This window comes from Oryx dammah, unplaced genomic scaffold (assembly GCF_014754425.2).
Source record: "Oryx dammah isolate SB20612 unplaced genomic scaffold, SCBI_Odam_1.1 HiC_scaffold_4, whole genome shotgun sequence".
NCBI lineage: Eukaryota > Metazoa > Chordata > Mammalia > Artiodactyla > Bovidae > Oryx > Oryx dammah.
In genome coordinates this window covers 7,243,846-7,262,373 of record NW_024070188.1, presented here as the reverse complement: position 1 = coordinate 7,262,373, position 18,528 = coordinate 7,243,846, and the positions used below count along the sequence as shown (strand labels likewise).

At 36.3% G+C, this 18,528-nt stretch overlaps 1 protein-coding gene across 4 annotated transcripts in view; it reads right to left on the bottom strand.

The window, feature by feature from the left end:
• TTK (TTK protein kinase) overlaps positions 1–17,392 on the bottom strand; it is a 41,981-nt gene extending 24,589 nt beyond the window's left edge. For 2 of the 4 annotated variants that reach the window (XM_040239083.1, XM_040239084.1), the window contains exons 1-11: positions 17,229–17,391; positions 15,961–16,101; positions 12,952–13,174; positions 12,470–12,576; positions 11,945–12,088; positions 10,729–10,840; positions 10,496–10,568; positions 10,311–10,405; positions 8,888–8,975; positions 7,711–7,807; positions 4,598–4,722 (exon numbers count right to left, since the gene is read on the bottom strand). In XM_040239083.1, coding sequence (XP_040095017.1) covers positions 4,598–4,722; positions 7,711–7,807; positions 8,888–8,975; positions 10,311–10,405; positions 10,496–10,568; positions 10,729–10,840; positions 11,945–12,088; positions 12,470–12,576; positions 12,952–13,174; positions 15,961–16,099 — 1,203 coding nt within the window. In that variant the 5' untranslated portion in view covers positions 16,100–16,101; positions 17,229–17,391. Of the gene's footprint in view, positions 1–4,597; positions 4,723–7,710; positions 7,832–8,887; positions 8,976–10,310; positions 10,406–10,495; positions 10,569–10,728; positions 10,841–11,944; positions 12,089–12,469; positions 12,577–12,951; positions 13,175–15,960; positions 16,102–17,228 lie in introns of all 4 variants that reach the window. The other 2 variants (XM_040239081.1, XM_040239082.1) reach the window with 2 other exon arrangements.
• Between the last annotated feature and the right edge of the window lie 1,136 nt (positions 17,393–18,528).

Genomic DNA, 18,528 nt, shown 5'->3' with positions numbered 1-18,528 from the left:
TTTTCACCTAAATGTACGCTTCTGTGGTTTTTAATATATTCACGAGTATGCAATCATCACCACGCTTTAAATCACAGAACATTTTCACTATTCTAAGAAGAAACTCTGGATTAGCCATTACCCCCAACCTCTACTCCTCCTGGACTCTGGCAACCACCTGCCTACTTTTTGTCTCTGTGGATTTGCCGATCCCAGGCATTTCTTATAAAAGAGATCACAAAATATATGGCCTTTTGTGACAGGTTTCTATCACTTACCATGCCATAGCATTTATCAACACTTCACTACTTTTTAAAAAATGTTTTTCTTTTAAGACCAAAAACATCTTGCACTGGGGTATAGCCGATTAGCAGTGTTGTGGTAGTTTCAGGGACTCAGTCATATACACACATGTATCCGTTCTCCCCCAAACCCCCATTCCATCCAGGATGACACATAATGTTGAACAGACTTCTATGTGCTACACAATAGGTCTTTGTTGGCTATCCATTTTACATAGAGCAGTTTTTACATGACCTTCCCAAAGTTCACTAGTTTTTACTGTTGAATAAGAAAATGAAATAAAATCAGAATACCACATTTTGTTTACTCACTCACCAGTTGATGGCTATTTGGGTTAACAATTATGAATAATGCTGCTATGAACATTCACATACAAGCTTTTTTGCAGATATATATTTTCTTGAGTATATACCTACGAATATAATTGTTGAATTATATAGTAACTGTTTGCTACACCTTCTGAGGAACTGCCATACCAGTTTTCAAGAGACTCTATCAGTTTAGCTCCTCAGTAACAGTGTATGAGGGTTCCAATTTATCCACATTTTCACCAACACTTATTATTGTCTCTTTTTAATTACAGACATCTTGGTGTGGGTGAAATGGCACCTCATTGTGGTTTTAGTCTGAATCTCCCTAATGACAAATAAATAGTTTTAAGTCCTTTCACCATTCTATTAGTTTATAACTTTTAAAAAGAAAAATACAGGAGATGCTGATTGTCCATAATTCAACCTGTCAGGATTCTTCTCATTTAACATTTGTTATCCACTCCCATTACTTAGATAAACAGTTCTCAATGAGTGACCCAGAAATAGCAGAAAGTTTGGTGTTTCCCCAAGATACTTACAGGGAGTCTGAGAGGTTAAAACTATTTTCATAATCATACTCAGACATTATTTGCCCTTTTCACTTTCATTCTTTCATGAATATAAACTAAAGTTTTTCCAAGGCATGTGATAGTGAAACAGACTGGATGCAAAAGCAGATACAAGAAATCTAGCCCTATAATGCCAACCCTTAAAAAAAACTGTAAAGACTGTAAAACAAATATCACTCTCCTCACTGTAATTAGTTTGTTTTGAAAAATACTTGTTTTTCAGAAGAAACATATCTCAACATAACAAAGCCACATATGACAAGCACACAGCTGACATCATATTCAACAGTGAAAAGATGAAAGCTTTCCCTCTGAAATCAGGAACGAGACAAGGATGCCCACTCCTGCCACTGTTACTTAAAATGGTATTGGAAATTCTAGCCACAGCAAGTAGACAAGAAGCTGAAATAAAAGGTATCAGAATTGAAAAGGAAAGAGTAAAACTGTCACTATCTGCAGATAACATATTATATGCAGAAATCCCTAAAGATGCCACACACACACACAAAGAACCTGTTAGAAAAAATTAACAAATTCAGTAAAGTTGCAGGAAACAAAATCAATATACAAAAATCTGTTACATTTCTATACCTTGACAATAAACTATCAGAAAGGGAAATTAAGAAAACAATCCCATCAAAAATAATAAAGTACCTAAGAACAAATTTAACCAAGTAAGTGAAACACTAGTATACTGAAAACTGTAAGACACTGATGTCTTCTTAAACTGAAGAAGACACAAATAAATGGAAAGATATTTCGTGCTCATTGATTGGAAGAATATTGTTAAAATGACCATATTACCCAAAGTAATCTATAGATACAATGCCATCCCTATCAAAATTCCTAAGGCATTTTTCACAGAAATAGAACAATCTTAAATTTGCATAGAATCACAAAAGTTTGCAATACCCAAAGCAATCTTGAGAAAGAACAAAGCTGGAGGCACCACACTCCCTAATTTCAAACCATATTACAAAGTTACAGTATTCAAGACAATATGATATTTGCAAGAAACAGACATAGATCAATGGTCTTCAGACTGGACAGGCACTTGGAAAACAATGAAACTGGACTACTTTCTCACACTACACACAACAATTAACTCAAAATGAATTAAAGACTTGAATGTAAGACCTTAAAACATTAAACCTTCTAGAAGAAAACTTGGGTGTTAAGCTCCTTAACACGGGTATTGGCAATGAATTTTTGGATCAGACACCAAATGTAAAGACAAAAGCAAAGATAAACAAATAGGACTACATCAAACTAGAATGCTGCACAGCAAAGGAAACCATCAACGAAATAAAAAAGACAGTCTATGAAATGGGAGAAAATATTTGCAAACCACATATCCATTAAGAGGTTAGTATCCAAAATAAACAAGGAACTCATTACAACTCAATAGCAAAAATCAAATAACCGACTTAAAAATGGACAAAGGACTTGATTAGATATTTTTTCCACAGAAGACATATAAATATCCAATGGATATGAAAAGAAGTTCAACATAACCAATCATGAGGGAAACGTAAATCAAAACCACAATAATGGATCACCCCATACCTGTCAGAATGTCTATTATTATAAAGATAAGAAATAACAAGTGTTGCCAAGGATGTGGAAAAAACGGAAGTCTTGTGCAGGGTTGGTGAAAATGTATATTAGTGCAGCCACTGTAGAAACTAGTATGGAAGATCCTCAAAAAATTAAAAACAGAACTACCATATGACCTAGCAATTCTACTTCTAGGTATGTATCCAAAGAAAGGAAAACACTAACTTGAAAAGATGTCTGTACTCTCATGTTCATAGCAGCAGTATGTATGACAGCTAAGAAACAGAAACAATCTAAATATTCACTGATGGCTGAAGGGATAAAGAAAATATGGTACATATATACAATGGACTATTATTCAGCCATAAAAGGTATGAAATCTTGCCATTTGTGACAACACAGATGGATCTTGAAGACATCATACTAAGTGAAATAGCCAGAGAAAGACAAATACTGCATTATATCACTTACATGCAAAATCTGGAGGGGAAAAAAGCAGAAGACCAAGTTCACGGATAGTTTGGGGCTCGCCAAGGGGTGTGGGTGGGAGGAGTGGAGATGGATAAAGAGGATCAAAGGTACAAGCTTCCAGTTACAAAATAAATCAATCATTGGGACGTAATGCACAATGTGGTGACTATAATTAATAATACTGTATTGCACATTTGAAAGTTGCTAAGTGAATAGATACCAAAAATTCTCATCAGAAGAAAAAATGTGTAATTAGGTATGGTGATGAATGCTAACTAGACTTACTGTGGTGATCATTTCGCAATATAGTTGATTCCTGAACAGCTCAGAGGTTAGGGGCACTGACTACCCACAAAGTCAAAAATTCATGTATAACTTTACAGTTGGAGTTCTGTATCCACTATTCCACATCCTCAGAGTCAATCAACAGAAAATCATGTTGTACTATAATACATATGTACTGAAAAAAATATCCATGTATAAGTTCCCACATAGTTCAAACCCATGTCGTGCAAGGGTCAACTGTATATACAAATATTGAATCATAATGTCATATACCTAAAACTAATACATTATATATCAATTATACCTCAATAAACAAAACACTTTTTTCATAACAGTATTATTTACATGTAATCTGCTTATTATTGATATTTTTAATAAATTAGCAAATACTTTAAAAATTTATTGGTTTTACTTTCTAATATAGCAAAAAGAGATCAACATAGCCTACATAAACCAAAGTTCTCTAGGGGCTTCAACAATTAAGAATATAAAAGAGGATCCCAAGACTGAAATATTTCAGAACTGCTGAGTGAGACTACAATTGAAAATTAATTTTAAGGAGAGTATGACCAAGGACTATATTCAGATGTATCTCTCTAATAGATTCTTTCTTCTGAAATAAACCCCAGCCATGGGGAATGATCATTCAACTTGTTATGAATTCACATTATCTAGTCTGTATTTTTCTATTTTATCCATGAGGTTTCTGTTGCAATTACTTAGTTCTGCTTTTATAGTTCAAAAACAGGCAAAGACAGTAAGTAAATAAATGGACATAGCTGTGTTCCCAAAAAGTGTTTAGATTTAGGCTGGGAACGAGATTTGGCTCCTAGGCTATAGTTTGCTGACCTCTGCACCAGTCTACCAGCAATCTAGAAATACTATTGAAAGCAGAAAAGAATTCAGCTTGATATATACTGTTACTAAACTAAACCTATTGTTTAGTTTGTTACTGATCATTGTTTTGTGAATTTAAAACACACACACACATACTTCTGAGCAAACTACTCCACTAAAGAATTTAATACAAGAAGAAAACATTTAACATGATCATCACATTATGAAAAATACTACACTTGATGTGGAAAAGAAAGTTACCTCTGTATCAACTTTGGGGGTTACCTCTGGAACCTGCCGCTGACTGGAAGGTGCAGCAGCATTCTGGTTTGCACATTCAGACCTTCTCTTTGATTGCCGTTGTTTCAGATCACTTTCTGGAACCTTTAGTTCTTGATGTTCTTTAGTTTCTGCAATTGCATTTATTGTTGTCATTAATGGGCAAGAATATTGGATAATAACAAAATTAAACCTAAACAACAGAACATGTTACAAACTGTGTTAGTGTTTTGCTCTTAAAAACAGAAATTAAAAGCTTTAGCCAGCTACTGACAATTTGCTTTTAATAAGTCAACTTTACAAAGCTGCAACAGCCATCTTCCTAGGTTGTTATCTAGAGCTTTATCAGAGACTATTCTCAGTTTAAATACTTCTGTTTTTTACCAGAAAACAAAGAAATAAATATACAAAAGTCCAAAAACATATATCATAAAGTCTAATAAAAGCCAGTTCACCACTTTTCATAGATCTAGTTTTTTTAACAAAAATTTTACCTTAAGTTAGCCTGTAATTTACTATCTTAAGGGTCTCTGAACAAAAGAGACTCAACAATACTGACTATTTTATGAGTGTCACTATTCCATCTCTATCATGACAAATGCAAAAATTCTAAACAAAATATTTGCAAGTGATATACAAAAGGTACAATAAATTATGACCAAGCTGTGTTTATTCCTAAAAGTAAAGTTTGCCTAACAATGAAAATTAATTTGGCATAATAATAAAAAAAGTACATGACCGACTCAATAAACACAGAAAAGGTATCTCATAAAATTCAACATTCAGTCACAAAAAAACTGTTAACCTCAATCTCTTTTGATATATGATAAAGAACAGCTTTAAGACTCTAAGCCAGTTACTATACAAGGGTAAAACAGTGAAAGTATCTCTCTAAGGAATGAAAAATGCCACCTATCAATTCTTTCTATTCACCATTATTCTAGAGGTTATAAGTGCAAAGAAATTAAAGTAAAAGGATTGGAAGAAAAAAAATGTTATATTATTTTTGAACAACATGAAAGAATTCATAGGCAAATATTAGATGTAAACAGTGATTTTAGCAATGTCTCTATAAACGAGAACAATAGTTAAAAATCAGTTGTAGTTTTATATACTAGCAACAAAGAAGCAAAGGATAAAATTTTTTTTAAAGATCTCATCATTGTATTATCAAAAATATCAAATATCTAGGTATATCTCTAGCAAAAGAAATGCAAAATCTCTATACAGGAAACAATTTTTTCAATAATGTTTTAAAGACTACTTAAATGAATGAAGGGGTATGCTAGGTTAGAGGACTAGAAAATTTATTTGTTAAGATGTCAACTTGTCCCACTAGAACTCAAACAAACTACGATTTTAAAAAAAAAAGGAATCTGACAGATTCTAACATTTATATGGAAATCCAAAAGGCTTAGAATAACTAAAATAGTCTGTAACAAAGAAACAAGTTGGAAGATTTACAATGACAGATATGAAGACTGACTTCAATAAGACAGAATTAGCACAAAGTCATAAAAGGACTATGGAACAGAGAACTATCCAAAAACCAGACATCACAAACAGACTCATCTAACTTATAACAATTCACTGAGGGGGGGAAAAGGGTCTTTTCAATAAATGCTGCTGGAGTCTACTAGATATCTACATGGAGAAGAAAAAATGAATCCTGCCCCTTCATCTTAACCATACATAAATATTAAATTCAAGTAGAATACAAGTCTAAATGTTAAAGGTAAAATGATACCTTCCAAAACATATAGAAATATCTTTATGATCTTGGAGTAGGAAGATTTGTTAAAAGACAAAGGAAACATTCACCACAAAGGAAAAGACTGATAAATTAAAATGCATGATTAATTTAAAATTTAATCAAGTCTCCACCACATTATGGGAGAAGTTATTTGTAACACATGTACCCAACAAAGGAACTGTGTCTAGACCAAAAAATCATTGAGAAAAAAAAAAGAACACTCAATAGAAAAATCGGTGATACCCAAATGGCCAATAAACACAAAGAGGCATTCAACATCATTAGACAACAGGAAAATGCAAATTAAAACCACAATGAACCATTACTTAGCAGAATCAGAATGTGTAACATTAAAAACCAACAATAAAATGATTGGGAAGAATATGGAGTAAGAGCCAATGTAAGTGCTGGTCAAACACAACACTTTGGAAAACTGCTTGGCACTATCGCTGAGCTGAATGTATACAGTTCCTGTGAACCTGACTACCCTACCCTGAACATACTTGACAGAAACGCATGTGAAAGAAATGATATTTCACTGGGCTGTATTCTTATGCTTTGGGTAGTTTTCTGATTGTAAATTTTACTACATAATAAAATACCATTAACATAGTGTGGGTACTCAATAAGCATTCACTTAGCATTAAATTAGGTGCCAGATCAGTACTATAAACAAGTATTTTTGGTAAAGATGCTTTTTCAATCATATCAGTTTGTAACAGATGCCATGAAAATATAAAATAAAATCATTTCCCCCAAATATCAGGAAAAGGAATCTATAGTTGGCCCTTTATATCTACAGGTTCCACAGAACTGACTATACTACATCATTTTATATATATATATAAAGGACTTGAGCATTCTAGAATCTGAGCATCCGTGGGGGATCCTGGAAACAATTCCCTGCAGGTATCAAGGAATGCTGATGGTCCCAATCAAAAAAATGGCATCCCAGTTTTCAGGGTTTCCTGAGACATGGGACTTTCAGGGCTAAAACCTATCTCATTCATTTATATGCTCTTAGAATATTCACCATAGTACACATATAGTGGAAAAGCAAATGTCTGACAAAAGAGGAAAGAGAGAATTGTCATATAAATATACCTTCCATGTGCTTTCCCAAATATTTCTCAAGCCAACTGAGAAAACTGACTCAATGCCATTGAATTTTCCCTCTATTCTTTTACACACCTTTTAAATCCTCTGCTATAGAATTTAATGCTTTTCATATGCTGTATAGAATTTAACCAAAACACAAGATAAAGGGACCTACTCTTCCATGGCAATTGTTAGGGGGCTGGTCAACTTTCACAAGTAAAAAAGTGGTTCTCTTAATTAAAGAGGTAGTCTATTTTGTCACTCTTACCTTCTAATTTTGTTAGAAAACTTGATTCACTTTTATTCTTCAGGGTTACTGAATCAGTAATAAGTTCAGAACTCTTCTCATCTGACATCACAGGTTCCTTGGAACGAATATTTTGAACAGACTACATAGAGTAAGATTTTATTTTGATTTGATGTAAGACAAAGTCTTAAAAACAGAAGTAGTACTAATCTTAGTGTTCAACATACTAGAGTCTCATCTATATGAAAAGACTGCTAGGAAAATTATCATAATTATATGTAGACTCACAAATTTCCAACAAAAATAACTTCTTCAATTATTGACTAGAGCAATGGGAATGGCCATAATGATAGATTTAGCCAATTTGCTTTCAGGAGACATATTATCAAATAATATGACATATTCACTTACAAAGAGAGGTTAGAAAGCTTAAATTCAACATAAAACATGCTTCACTATTTTGTTACTATATTATCACCAAAATAACAGCATTGGTCAAAATTAAGATTTGTAGAAGTCTGAGACAGTACTTATTCTAAATCCCAAAAGTAAACTCCTGACACAACTATGTGCTATTCCCTAAGATAGCTGTAAATTAGTTAAACTCATTTAAAAGGATGTATCATGAAAGAGAGAGAGAAATTACAAAGAATGTAAAACTGAAAAGACCCACAGTATGATGCCAAGGGTCTAACTGAACTTCAGTAAGAATAGTATAACCCCTAAAAATCAGTGCACCAGGGACTAAAGCTACTTCCTGGCTTGGAAGTTCACGTGTCTGCCATATCAAGACGTCAGGATTGATTATCTTAAAGCCCTCACCTCTGCCCCACCACAAAGACACCCTCTCATTTTTGTCTAATTTGCTCTGTCAGATCACATGATTCAACACACCAAGAAACAAAAGCTGAGGGACAATGCTTGCCCCATTATTCCCAAACCCAGGCCAACTAACCTGCTTAAACACTATATAATAAATATTGCTTCAACAGAAGACGGTCATTCCTTGCCCTCCCACTTCCACTGAGGAGAAACAGTTTAGGACTTCTGTGTCACTTCCCATTAGTGGCCCGACCTCTCCTGGGGTTTAGGAACACTGTTGGAGATACATAAATCATGGATCCCTTCCCCAGAAAAAGCTCCACGAACCCCAGGTCAGGAACCCTTGCTCCAGATAAAGATTTGAAAATGGAAAAACCTTTAAATGTCTCAATTCGCTGGAATCATTTCCACTTGATTTAGATCCAGGTGTGATTGTATCTCGGCACTCTGACCCAGAGATATGTCTGTTACCATGAAACAAAACAATTGTTTAATTTGAAATCAATCATTTCAGGGTATTCAGGGTATTATCTTTTTCATTTTATTTATTATTAGCATTATTTTTTAGAATTAGCAAAGTCATTTAATCTTTTTCATTTTAAAGTTATGTTTTTAAATAGGTACATCTTTTAACTGGAAAAATCACTTGAAAAGGTGTTTTTAACAATAACAAGATTCCAATATAAATGTGACTAAATCAGGTTGTGGGCAGTGACAAAAGTGACAGAGATGAGCAGTAAGCAGGTGACTGCCTCCCCTATTCCATAACAATTAACAGCTGGAGTCAAGGCATGAATATGAGAAAGAATAAGGAAACAGCAGTGTGTAGATTAAACTACATTTCAGGTTGAAAATAGCTTTAAGGATAAGAACTAGGGTGTAGACCCTCCTATTGGCCTCCACAGTGCCTAGCTCAGTTTATCAATACAAGCACCAAGAAAATGGCTTTTTGTTCTTTTTTTTTTTTTAGAGTGGAGAAAGTCTCCTTTATTCTTGAGCTAGTACTTGAAGATGACTGGAAAATAGTCACCTGATAAGACTTTTAGAGCTTAACCTTGATATCCAAAATCCTCTTTAATATCAATATTCAGTCAAACCTTAAGTGTAATAAGCATTTAAGTAGAGAAGACACCAATGTTTTATCTCTAAAGTTTACTGGCAAAATGATTCTGTGGAATCCAGGAGTCTTTTCCATTAGAAATAATGTTATGAACAGTGGTTAGAGTTAAAAATACACCAGAAAAATGAAGACTCTTAGCTAAACTGGATTATGAGATTCTTTTTTCAAACTGAAGGAAGGAGAACACTTCAGATGTGGTGGACAATATTTCATCTCTACCTACCCTGCCCCACTTCTTGAAGCCCTAGGCTCAGAAGCAAATGAGTGAGTTAATCATTTTTCCTACCAATAGCTGCTTTTTCCTTGAACTAGCCGCAGAGAAAATTGTTTTCAGACTTCCCACCCCCAGTGAACACTTACACACACACTAGACTGTCTTACCAGAGAGGCTACCATAAGCGATTCAAATGTCATGAGTTTTTACTGCTGGGCTAGTCTGTGCATAGTCCTGTAAGCTTCATATTAACAATACTTTTTCTTCTATTTTTCCTAACTTTTTAACAGTTGCTTTAATGAATATTTTTAATGAGAGAAAAAGCAAAATAAAGTCATATTTCCCACTCATTGCTCATTCTAAATAAGAATGTACTTGTAACCACTTTTATGTAGTAAGAGACTTTATGATCATTTTGCCATCAGTCTTCAAGTTTTGAAAACAAAAGTTAAAACTCAAACATACCTTTTAGTAAAATGTGGTGCAACTGAAACATCCATCTTCTCATGGGAATCCGGGCTACTTAGAAGGTTAACTGGGACTCTTCCAAATGGGCATGACTAAAAATGTTTTGGAAGATTAAGTAACTAATTAGGAAATAAGCATAGACCTCACCACTACTGCTTTAATCAAAGTAAAAAATAACTTACCCGTTTAGCCTTGTTTGTTTGTTTCAAGGGATTTCGATAGCCTATCTCTGCATCTTGAGGGGGGATGTTCTCTCTAAAGAAAAAGAAAGAAAAACCGATTTTTAAAAGAATAATATTGATACAAGCATTTTCATCAACTGCTAAACACTATTATAACATGAAAACATATATGCAGATGTATAAATAATATAAATGTAGGATGAATATTTTAAAAATGAATTCAGTTTCCTTACCCATATAAGAACCAGGCTTTAGTATGTCCTTTAGAATCACAACTAATGTTCCTATTCTGTAAATGTCCATGTGTATTGGGAAATGGTTCTTGCACACTTGATACTGTAGATGCTGTAAACATTTTGAAACTGTAATTAAATTTGTAAAGACATAAGGAATACACACACAAAAAAAATCTCATAAATAATACTTTAACAGTCAACTCATAGTAAATATTTGTCCCTAAATAAGATATTCAGATATGAAGATGCTGTGATGCTAATTCTCCAACAATACTTCATAATTGTTTCATAATTACTTAACTGTTTACCCAGAGTAAAGGCACATTCCTTATTTCTAACAGCAAAAGGTGATTCACTCGCTTGCCTAGATAAAGTTTGCTTGGTTTGTTATTTATTTGGCTGCCTTGGGTCTTCATTACAGCACATGGGATCCTCACTGCGTCATGCAGGATCTTCCCTTGTGGTGCGCGGGCTCCAGAGAACCCAGGGCTCAGTACCTGAAGCTCACAGGCTTAACTGCCCCACAGTATGTAGGATCTTAACTCCCTAACCAGGGATGGAACCTGGGTCCCCTGCACTACCGGGCAGATTCTTAACCACTGGACCACCAGGGGAGTCCCTGTTTGTTTTCTTAATTGAAATACAGTTGATTTACAATGTTGTGTCAGTTTCTGGTGTACAGCAAAGTAATTAAATTACACATACATATACATATATATATACACATTTTCATATTCTTTTCCATTGCTATTTATTGCAGATATTGAATATAGTTCCCTGTGCTATACATTAGGACCTTATTGTTTTACTTTAAAGCATATTTTTTTTTTGTAGATATCAATTTTAATTTATTTTTTGGCCATGCTTTGTGGCATATGGGATCCTAGTTCCCCTACCAGGGATTGAACCTGTATCCCTGCAGTGGAAGCAGAAGTCTCAATCTCCAGACCACCAGGGGAGTCCCAGGACCTTACTGTTTTTACTGACTTGTTTTAATGTGTTACTAATTAGAGTTTAACTCGGAAAAAAAAAATGCCAATAAGAGAGTAATGACTTTGTTACTTCTTCAAGTCTCACCGCCTTTACATCTAAAACTTAACCTTAGATTTTGATCATTCTAAATAAACAATATTTTTCTATAAAATATCCTGAATCCCTTTTTTTGCAGGACTAAACACCACAGAAAAGTATTAGCACACACAAACATATTTACCAGATAAGCTCTTCCTTTCCTCCTCTGAAAGCAGCTGCTTTTTCTGAAGGTTTAAATTCTGAATGGCAATTTCCAGCATTTCAAGTGGCACTGCTCCACATTCCACAGCTTTATGAAGAAGTTGCTTACTTTTTTTGAAATTACCTAACAAAGTAAAAAATAACAGTCATTTTAATTCAGCAAACTTTACTCCCCAGATACATATTCTTCAGAACCTAGGAAAAAAATTTTTTAAGTCTCAGGCAAAAATATTTATTCCAAGTCTCACACATTTTATTTATAAGCAAACTAGCAATTTCTCATTTCTGGTAACAATTCATGTTAAACAGTTTAACTTGTGTAATGTGCAAGTGAAAGGGCTAGTATAACAAATATTTCGTACACTTACGTAGCATCCTTCCCTGAATTTTCATCTGATCAACTTTCATGCCTTTTGCCTCATTATTTCTATTTCACACACATGATTTAAGTTACAATAGGAAGTTATCTTTTACTTAATATCTGGACTTGACATTTTCAGATTACCTTGTGATAGTTCAAACTGTGCAAAAGATATATGCACGAAAGCAAATTTCTTGCAGTTTGCTCTGGCCATTTGGAAGTAGTCACGTGCATCATCTGGCTCTTGAATACTGAAATAAAGATTTCAGAGTTAAGTTTTAAGAAAAAGAACACAGTTGCCTGTTTGATAACTCCTCATCCTATTTCCCAGAAGACACAGAATATTGTTTTTTCTGTCTGTAAAATTAAATAAGTTAATTTAAAAAAAATTTTAGGTGGAGTCTAGAGTATGTAATTTTTGTGGAAATATGTACATTGTAAAGAAAGTTTACAAATTCACTTGTTAATTATAAACAAAAAGACTTGGTAAAAAAATATTAAACTTCTTACAAGTAGTTCTGACAACATGTTTTCATTTTACCTTTTGGTGATGTAGTTACGTGTTATGTAATATAGTTGGCTGAATACAATTAAAATGCTAATACAATTAAAATGCTAATACTTACGCTTTTAGTTCAGCAAATCTCACTTGAATCCTAGCAAAACTCTCATTTTGGCCATATTTATCTGGAGGAAGTGCTTCAATTGCTTGGTTGTAATGACCAATCAATTTATTTAAAAGGGCATCATTTAAAGGGACACTGTTTTTCTCCAGTTTGAGCAACAAATTCAACCAATCCTCTGGGTTGTTTGCCATCATCATTATTTGGTTAACAGTTCCTGAGTTATCTGAATAAGGGACAAAATATAGCAAAAAAAGAAAGTCAAAAAACAAATACCAAATTGCACTTTTCTTTCAAATTACAGGTAATCATTTATACTCTCAGTACAAATGCACACAAACTCCTTAAAATATTTTTTAAAACTTTAACAAATCATGTAAATGTAAACAACTTATTTACTGCATATATACCTTTTAAGAAGGTATGTTTTACTGTAAAAAGCTGCATATTTTAAAGAAAAGAGAATTTGGAAATGTTTATGAGTAGCTTTAAAATACCATATGCAGTCTAAGAAAACTATCCTGTAGCAGCCTAACTTTATTTTAGCATCCTACCAAGTCAAAGAAAACCTCAGCCTGTCCTACCACCACCAGTACCAACTTTCCTGGAAAATTCTTCATCAATGACTTATTAAAAATTTAGAAACGTATGGTCTTAGCCCTAACATAACCTTCTTTACAACCTTATCCATCCAATATTATCTCCATATTCCTCAATTTACTTTTCAATCAATCAAACAAAACCAGTTTACAGAAGATAAGCAACTCCTATGGTCACTTTTTTCTCCTTCCAAGTTACCCACGTTTCTCCATAATTTTCACATTGTAATTTATTTTTAATTTTCTTCGGTGTTAATAGATTTTAAAAGACAACGTGATTTAACGCCAGTGTCCTTGTCAGGTTACTTTAGTCATTACTAAACATTATTAAATTTAGATTTTTAAGAGAAACTTAGTTTGTTACCTTCAACAAGGGCTAAATATTTGCTTTGACAAACAAAATTACTGCTTTTGCTTTTTACTAAAACAGAACAGATTCAGAACTTTGTTTTTACCCATAATCTGTTCTGATCTTAACTTCACTTTCCAGTTTCATTTCCCATCACTTCCCTAACAAATTTGTCTTCAAGTTTTCTAAAAAAGTCTTAAAAAATGCAGATGCATTTCTCATGCACTGTGCTCTCTCTGTTCAAAACTTCCTGTCTCTATTATGTCAGCAGTCATTTGAGCTAAACATGTATTACAATGCAGCACGGTAAATAGGTAAATTCCTCTCATCTAGAAACCAGGTTTAATATAAGTATTACTTACTCAGTATTATAATGTCTTACATCCCACTTATCATCATGTTACATATTCACAGTTTTGAGCAAGCTAAGGATTTTAAATAAGGACTCATCTACCCTATTGTAAATAAGCTTTATTGTTAAGTCATGTCCGACTCTTTTGTCACCCCATGGACTGTAGCCTACCAGGCTCCTCTGTCCATGGGATTTCCCAGGCAAGAATACGGGAGTGCGTTGCCATTTCCTTCTCCAGGGGATCTTTCTGACCCGGGGATCAAACTCACATCTCCTGCATTGGCAGGCAGATTCTTTACCACTGAGTCACCAGGGAAGCCATAACCTTCATTGGTGCTACTTAAATACACAAAGTAAAGTATCTGTCTATTCTATCACCATTAAAAAATTTGCTTAATACCAAAATGATAAGTTCCTAAGTTGTTTCAAGGAATATGACCTGCCATCATGACTGTTTATATGGATAGATTCTTCCCTTTGCTTTCCAATCCCTCATCCATTGAATGGTTAGTATAAATAAAACAAAACGTATCTAAAGGTGACTTTTTCAACAACCTAAAATATAGTCAAGAGTTCAGCTTCTGAGCTAATACTTTTCATAAAACTAAGACATTAAACTTTGGGTATTTTCACTCATTCATCATTCAAAAAACATTTTAAGTACCCACTACTTGCCAGGAACCATTCTTAGTTCTGTAGATAGAGCACCACTGATAAAAACCATGCCCTCATGGAGCTCACATCCTAGTGGAGTAGACAGACAACAAACAAATGAGTAAAGGAGATATGACATGAACTTGGGCAAACTCAGCGAGATGGTGAGGGACAGGGAAGCAGTCCAGCAGGTAGTGAAGAATTGAACATGACTTGGTGACTGAACAACAACAAAGGAGACATGAGGCGATTACTGCAGTGGAGAAAAATAACACAACAGGTGGCTGTTTTAAATAGGTGGGTTAGGACCTACTGTATAGCAAAGGGAATTCTGCTCAATGTTATGCTGCAGCACGGACGGGAGGGGAGTTTGAGAGAGAAAGGATACATGTATATGTGTGGCTAAGCCCGTTTGCTGTCCACCTGAAACTATCACAGTGTTGTTAATCAGCTATACCCCAGTTCAAAATAAAAAGTTTAATTAAATAAATAAATGGATTAGAGAGGGCCTTGCTGAGGAGACATTTGAGGAAAAACCTGAAGAAGGTTTAAGAGTGGGCAGAGAGCAAGAACAAAGGTACTGGGGTAGGGGTTGGTCTGACACACAGGAGACACAGTAAGGAAGCTGCTACGGCTGAAAGAGAATGAGCAAAGGAGAACAGGAAAGAAAGGCTGGAAGAGTGCTGGGAGGGTAACAGAAAGGTTCTTCAAATCATATATTGTGTGGTTAGCCTTAAATTTATACACCGTTTTATTAAGGTGTATTTAGTGAGGCATTTTCAGATTGCAGCAAAATATGGGGGGAAAAAAGGAGTACCTATTGATGGCAAGCATATGAGCAGAAATGACAGCTGCCAATAATGGAAGAGTAAGAAAACCACCTTTGAGCACACTGTAATAAATAGTGTTGTTTCTTTTTTTAAGAAAGTGGAAAATCGTGGAACTATTTTCACACAAAAGGATTAAAACATAAAATGTTCGTGCTCTCATTGGTGAGCATCAATCAGTTAACATTTTCTTCCTCTACCTCAGAAGGCACTCAAAACAATGCAACTCACCTGTAGTATCAGTGGAGGCTTTATTCAAGCTTAGCTCGTCAGTAAGATCTTCATTTTTAAATTTATTTTTAATATCTCTCACTTTGTTCATTATGGAATCAATTGTCAACTCTCTGCCACTTAACTCCTCAGCCTCCATTTCTAAGAAAAAAAGAAATCGAACTAATCATAATTCCTTTTACTAGCATTTAAAAAAAAAATGTTGCAACTAGCCTTTCAGAACCCAGGAGACTAAAACATTAGTTAAACGAACACATCTCAACACAGATATTATCAGGGTGGTATTTGGGAAGCTATGTGCACAAAAACAATTGCATGTCTTTGTAATCTGTCCAGTAAGGTTTCCGACAGGTAAGTATTCAGTATGCTCCTTCTTTCCATCAGAACTTCAAAAAGGCATTGCACAACAGGGAAGTTGCTGTCCCTTTTCAAACTTTCTTCTATGCCTTCCTTTCACTCTTTTTCCAGAATTATTTTCTCTGGGCCATCTGCAAATTCAGTCTTTTTTTTAAAATGTGATAGTATATTTGCTTGGATTCTGGTAGAAACATATAGGCATAAAAAATCCTTTCGACAATGATAAAAACCATTCCTTTATTCACCTGCTTTATGTCAGTAAACTTGCACGTTGCAAATGGTTACAAAGCACAACACATACAACATCACAGCCCTTTATTCATAAATGGAATATCAGCAGGCTTATTCTTCTGTATATCTGGCAGAAAGGTGATGTGCTACCTTAATCATTCCCATACCAAGAATCTACAGTATTTGTACAGTACTGAGTACTTGTTCCATCTCCACGGTGTTGATGTTTGTTTAGTCCACAAAGGGTCCGCAGTCTTTCTTCCCGTCAATGTCATCTTTGTGATGATTCTCACACCCATCAATCCAGTAACCCAAGGTCACTGATATCAACGCCGCCCCCGACCATAGTTAATGAAAAGGAGCGACAAAGCCGGTGCCTGGTATCACCCCCTGAAGCCAGGTTCCAAAGGTAACTGTCAGAACCACGGCCACCGGCTCCTCTCCTGGTTCTAAAACACCACAAAAGAGGGGAGTCTCCCGCAGAGGCCCTAGCAGGCCCCTTCTCCCAGCCAAGTCCATACACCTACCTCTCGTCTCCTGGGTCCTGGACAAATCAAGCCCCGGCACCAACAGGAGAACCGGCCGGGGCAGCGGGCCCGCCCCTCCCCCTCCGGCCTGTGAGCCGCACCCCACGCCCTCTGCTAGGCTCGGGGACCTCCCGCCTCGTCCCCACCGCTCACCGGCCAGCGCGGCTCGGCTCAAGGGCCCACAGACCCCGGCCGCCTCCGCCCCTCCGTTCGCCACCAAGGTAGGACTCTCCGAGGAAAAGCGGAGCTGAGAAGAAAAGATGGGAACTCCAGCCCCTCGCCACACACAGGTTTGAATTTCCCCGCCGCTACCGACGCGGTCGTCTATTGGCCAGTGCTGGCCACGTGAAATCATCTGCTGTGATTGGTCGGTGCGCGCCGGCACCGCCCCTTTTTCGGCGAGCGTCCCTCGCGGCAGGGGTCTTCCGTTCTGACTCCACCGGCTCCGCCCCCCGGAAGTTCGAGGAGCGGATAGACCAGCTTTTCGGCACCTTTTGGTTTAAAGATCGGGCCAGGGTTTTGCCCCATTAGGAGCCACTCCCGGGCGGAGTTAGTGTGAGAGGGAGATAGGGCCCGCAGACGCTGCTCTCAGCATCAGGACCTTAAAGGTGCCTGGTGAGTCGGCCTTTTTATGCCCCCTCCGCCGCCTCACTTATTGGTCCTTCCCGGTCCTTGGTGCCTGAGGATGTGGTAGGGGAGGGTCGTTCGCAATGCCTTCAGCCCTGCCGCCAGCTCAAAAAGGTCTCGGTGCTTTTTGTCCTTCAGTTTCCACTAACCTTAGTCCTTCCACTATCTTTAAATGACGCTTTGCCTTTTCTTTAAGCCAAGGTCCTCCCATTCTGTCAGAATTCAGCGCAGAACACACCTGCCCATCGAGATTCTACGCTTGAACTCGCCTTATCAGCCTCCCTAACCCCACTCCGAGCCCACTTTAGAGCTCAAGTATCCTCCGCGAGGGCTGGCTTGGCTGCTAAGTTCCTTTGCGGTAGGAGGCGATGCTTTCTCTCCTTCTTGGAAACGAGATGCCTGTTGTACCAGCAGAATGACATATGCTCTATGGTAGGAGAAATTGGTCGGTTTTGTGTACGTGTAAGAAACAATTGCAGCTATCCCTTGTTAACGCCAAAGCTTGTCTTTTGAACCCTCGCGTTCCCAGCTCGTGACTAGCCACCCGGCCAGCCTGAAAGCCCTTCCTTACTGAGTACATTTTAAAAATACCTTCTGGCTCTGTATTTTTGTTTCACCAGAGCAAAATGATTTACTGTATCTGGTTGGCTCATCCCTGCCTTTGAATTGTTGAGTCCAGCACCTGCTTTTGCTGCTGCTGCTATTGCAGGGGAAAGCCAATCTGTTGGACTGTCGTGGACTTGCTTTTCCTTGCTTTGTTATTATAATCATACATAATGGCTTACCTCAGAGAATCATGCCCTTGTGCCTGTTAAAGTGCCTTTGT